General features: G+C 41.3%; 1 protein-coding gene across 2 annotated transcripts; it reads right to left on the bottom strand.

Annotated features, from left to right (window-relative positions):
* Positions 1 to 342: 342 nt before the first annotated feature.
* LOC125550665 lies at positions 343 to 4,274 on the bottom strand. Of its 2 annotated transcripts, XM_048713712.1 has the most exons (6): positions 3,986 to 4,267; positions 2,474 to 3,341; positions 1,933 to 2,386; positions 1,322 to 1,742; positions 1,112 to 1,230; positions 343 to 997 (listed from the first exon to the last, which is right to left on the bottom strand). In XM_048713712.1, the coding sequence occupies exons 3-6, from the start codon at positions 2,047 to 2,049 to the stop codon at positions 557 to 559; spliced, it is 1,098 nt and encodes a 365-aa protein (XP_048569669.1). In that variant the 5' UTR covers positions 2,050 to 2,386; positions 2,474 to 3,341; positions 3,986 to 4,267; the 3' UTR covers positions 343 to 556. The 2 variants fall into 2 exon arrangements, with proteins under 2 accessions (XP_048569669.1, XP_048569668.1); XM_048713711.1 differs by lacking the exons at positions 343 to 997; positions 1,112 to 1,230; positions 1,322 to 1,742 and having other exon boundaries at positions 1,749 to 2,386; positions 3,986 to 4,274.
* Between the last annotated feature and the right edge of the window lie 743 nt (positions 4,275 to 5,017).

Genomic DNA, 5,017 nt, shown 5'->3' with positions numbered 1-5,017 from the left:
AATCGGTAGATTAAATAGGAATTTAGCAACATATATCCAAAAAATTATGTATTGTACCACACTCCAATGCTCCTAGCTATATGATATAGCAAAATATGGTACTATAGGCACATGAAAATAAAAATCATAAACAAAATCACAAGAGGTAAAATTATTAACCCGGATATAGGAAATAACAAACAATATGCATCCAACATATCAAGATAAATAATTAAATATGCAGCCACACAGTATGCAATCCAACATGTCAATATAAATGGCAGCCACACAAATAGGGAATACAAAATAAATGGCAGCCACACAATATGCATCCACATTAAAGATAAATAGCAGCCACACAAATAGGGAATAGCGAATATAATTCATAATAAGGTTCACAAGACGAATAGGTAACAAGGTCCAGATAAGTTCAGCTATATAGATAGAAATAGCCAAATAAGTAACATGCTAACAAGGTTCGGCCACACACATAGAAATAGGTATCAAGGTAATAAGGATTAAGAACATAAGGTTCGGGCACACAAATAGCAAGCAAAATAAGTTTGCAACGAATGGCTCAAGGCTGCGGGGGCTCATCATCATCATCATCATCATCATCTTTGGTTGCCATCACCCCATCATCATCGGACTCGTAATCGATCTCATCATCCTCCATATCTACCCCATGATCAGATTCATCATCATCATCATCCTCAACGTATTCTTCAACTTCATGGAGTTCTCTAACTCGTGCACTCCTACGAAGCTCTGTAGGTTCGCTTTCCTCCATTGCTTCATCAATGATGTTGTATGGCACCCCCGTAGTGGGATCAAACTCATCATCAATGTATGCATCTTCGCATATCCAATCTTGTGCTCGTGACGCATCTTCACCAAGAAGAACATCACTAGAAGAGGATAACTTATTTCTTTTATCAATCATCCTTCCATTGAATTGGATATAAACTAGATTGTCTCTACGGGCCACATCTAGTTTATTTCTCCTCTTTGCATCTACCTACAAAGTGAAAATGGAAGCCTCATGAAATAAATTGTGAGAAGAATATTCAGATTTGACTAATTGTGAGAAGAATATTCAGATTTGACTAATTGTGAGAAGTCTAAGAGTTACCATTTCAAAAGTGCTCCAATTTCTTTCACATCCGGATGAACTTGTGGTCAAGTTGAGTATCCTTATGGCCATGTGTTGCAATGTGGGAGTTTGTAATCCATAAGTTGACCACCAATCACCTACAATTTGAGACAAGTGAAATAACATGCAATCAGCCCACAATTTCATAAATGTCATAATAAGTTTTATTTACTTTGAGAACATGCTTACCGGCATCGAAATTGTTATTCTCCATTGCTTTCAATGCAGCCACCTTCCCAAACATACCCTCTTTCTTTTTAAACTTGGTGAAGTCAATGTTAAACACCTTATTTTTCTTCATGTCATCATCATGATAAAATGTCTCCATGACTTCCATAAGCGCAGCCACTACCTCCACATCCGTAAAGATGCTCGGGTCAGCATAACTATATTTGGGATTCAAGATGTATGCTGCCATGTGCAATGGAGAATCCAGCCTCCCACTCATCTTGGTATTCATGGCATTAGTGATCACCAAATAGTCTTTTTCTGAATTTTCAACAGCAACCTTGATTTCCCTTTTTGCACTTATTAGTTCTCCATACATAGAGGCCATAGATGGACCATCCCCATCAGCCAACCGAAGCACCTTCACCAATGGCTCAAAAACCTTGCAAGGTAACATAAAAAATGATCAAATTAGTCATGTAAGCACGTTCAAACAGCCCCAACATTAGAAATGCACAAGTTACAACTACAAGTATGACTACTTGACTAGATGCAAACAGCCCCAACGTAGAAATACATAGATGCAAACACCCCAACATATGACTAGATGCAAACAGCCCCCATAAACATACCTTGATGCAAAGTGATACATTTTTCCAAAAGCCCCTACTCATTATTGTGGCGTTGGCCGCCTTGCCTTTCACCGTTTTTGTGTGCTTGCATGCTTCCCATTCATCACTACAAACCATTGCCCTTAGTTCTTTCTTTTTAGAAACCAAACTTTGCAACGTAAGAAATGCCGAAGCAAATCGTGTCACCCCCGGTCTAACAATGTCTCTTTTTTCGTGAAAGACCTCATCAAGGACAATGTTTTATGATGTGCATAAAGAAAAATTGTCATTTGCTTAGCTTTGGTGATTGTAGGGCCAAATTGCTTCAGCTTCCCAACTGCTTCTACCATCAAATTGAGGGTGTGAGTTGCACATGAGCTCCAAAAGATCTTTGGCCATTTTCCTTTGAGCATCTCCTTTGCTCCCATGTTGTTGGAAGCATTGTCCGTGACCACTTGCACAACATTTTCAGCACCTACAAGATGGAAAATCTCAAAATCAGCACCTACAACATTATGAAAATCAATCAATGAAAGTAAACTTGAGACTTCAAAAATCATACCAATTTTATCAATGCACTCAACTACATAATTGAAGATGTATAGACTTGTGTGTGCATCCGCCGACGCCTCCTTTGATTCAAGGAAGGCGGTCCCTAACTTGCAATGCACGCACAAATTCATTATACTTCTTTTCTTGTCGGTCCAAGCATCGGTCATGATAGAGCACCCGGTTTCCACCCTCTCAAGCTCGTGTGGCTGCATCAAATCCTTTGTTCTTTCCACCTCTTGCAGCAACATCTTCTCTTGGAGCATATATTGGGAAGGTGGCTTCCATTTAGAACCAAACCGACCAAGGGCTTCACAAAACTGCTTGAAGTCATCATCATTGACAGCATTGAAAGGAATATTTTTCTTGTACATCCATCTAGCCAAATATTGCCCTACCCTGTAAGCTTTCTCCTTATCAATTGCATCATTTTTGTTCTGTTGGAACTTCTTCAATGGAATGGAAGGATCAATTGGCATCACATATTTATCAATAGGTCCTGACTTGCGAGCTTCACCTTCTCCAATTGCATGAAGCTCTTCCTCATTCTTGTCATCATCAACTTGAATGACAACCTCAGCACGTACTTCTTCATCATGTTTTTCTTTCAGCTTCTTCTTCTTTTGTGGTTCCTCATAAGCATCCTTACACCTTTTCTGCTGATCCGGTGTGGCCATATTGCAACTTTTCACGCTCCCCTTTACCTGCCCAATATGTTGCTTCATCCTATTGACGCCTCCACCCATCTCCTTTCCACACAACTTGCACTTCACTCGCTGTAGATCTAAAGGATTGATCAAGGTTGCAAACTCCCACCCCATGTCATCTGAATTTCTTTTGAGAGTATGAGAACTTGCAGCGTTAGAGGCAACCATAGACCCCTACAAATATATGGAATGAGCAAACATAATAAGTATCAATGAGCGATCTGTAGTATTAAATAATTAATCTATAGTCTACAGATCATACCATAGAAAATCAGATTTGTTAGGACTTTGGAGTATGTCTATGGTAGCATAAGAAATCCCAGCTAGGCAACTATTGCATGTACAGATCCGCCCAAAATTAATATAACCTATACCTAACTTACTAAACAACGAGTTCTTAATGTACAGATCATCCCACAATTAATATTTAATATACGGTAAGAAGAATATCCATGGATTATTAGTTCATTGCTATAATTAGAGTGTTTCTGCATTAACATTTTAACACATCAATAATTACTATAATAGACAGGCATACATGGCTTGATGCTTAACAATCCATCCATCCGTCTACTAATTTACTGTAATTGGAGTGAGTGTCCACAGAATTTAGTTGGAACAACCCATCCATCTACTAATCTTAATTAGTTACATACTTACATTACATCTACTCCCCAAATAGATCATCAGGACTCATACATATTGATCAGTGATCACACTCACACATCATACTGTATGGTTGTATGCAATTGGAAATTCAATCAATGATGTATGGGACCACAATGGCTACAGAGACCGAGAGGGGAAGAATATGTTACCTTGCTCACCGGTGAAGCCATGGAGGAGAAGGGCGGCAGGGACGGCAGCAGGCAGTCGGGAGCAGATGGCGACCAGCCGCCGGGATAGAGATTGGGAGGAGCCCACGGGTGAAGGAGTCCGGCCGATGGAAGGGAAGGAGGAGCAGGTAGGCTAGCGGCGTCCGGCAGGGCTACTGTAGCATGCAGCGGCGGAGCTACTTAACCGGGCGCCGGCGAGGACCTGCCAGCCGCCAGCCAGATCGGGGCTGGATGGGAAAAGGAGTGGGAGGGGCGCTAGGAGCCAAAACCTAGCTAATGTAGGAGGTAGGAGCGGGAGGGGGCTGAGCGGGCCAAAATATTGGGCTTTGGTTTCCACGTGTTAACTGGTCAAGGTGACTAATCGGTCTGACAACCGATTACTCGGCCTGACAGGCCCATTAATCGGCTTGGGCAGTTAACACCACGAATAGGCACTGTTCGAGTCGGGCACCTAGCGAGTAGAGGTTAACTGGCCCGTTAACTGATTTATTCGCAGAATTCTTGAACAGTGGTTCCAATCATAAGTGCATAGAATTTTAAGTCAGGGATGACATGCTAGCAATGGCCTCTCCCACATAAAACTTGCTATCGGTCTAGTAAAGTAGTCAATTGCTTAGGGACAATTTCGTAACTCCTACCACCACTTTTCCACACTCGCTATACTAACTTTATTGTGTCTTTATCTAAACAGCCCCTAGTTTTTATTTACGTGCTCTTTATATTCTTGCAAACCTATCCAACGACACCTACAAAGTACTTCTAGTTTTATACTTGTTCTAGGTAAAGCGAACATCAAGCGTGCGTAGAGTTGTATCGATGATCGATAGAACTTGAGGGAATATTTGTTCTACCTTTAGCTCCTCGTTGGGTTCGACACTCTTACTTATCGAAAGAGGCTACAATTGATCCCCTATACTTGTGGGTTATCATCCTACTCCTACTAGGAGGACTCCTCCTCCTCCTGGTGCGCCCTGAAAGGGCCGGTCGGCCTCCCCCCCTTGCTCCTTTATATAC

This window comes from Triticum urartu, chromosome 4, assembly GCF_003073215.2.
Source record: "Triticum urartu cultivar G1812 chromosome 4, Tu2.1, whole genome shotgun sequence".
NCBI lineage: Eukaryota > Viridiplantae > Streptophyta > Magnoliopsida > Poales > Poaceae > Triticum > Triticum urartu.
This window is presented reverse-complemented; position numbering and strand designations above follow the sequence as displayed.

Coding starts and splice junctions, on each gene's coding strand:
- LOC125550665 (XM_048713711.1), bottom strand. CDS start 4,006: ATGGCTTCACCGGTGAGCAAG. Junction 3,342..3,985: donor TGGCTTCACCGGTGAGCAAG/GTAACATATTCT, acceptor ATATATTTGTAG/GGGTCTATGGTTGCCTCTAA. Junction 2,387..2,473: donor TGAGTGCATTGATAAAATTG/GTATGATTTTTG, acceptor TCCATCTTGTAG/GTGCTGAAAATGTTGTGCAA.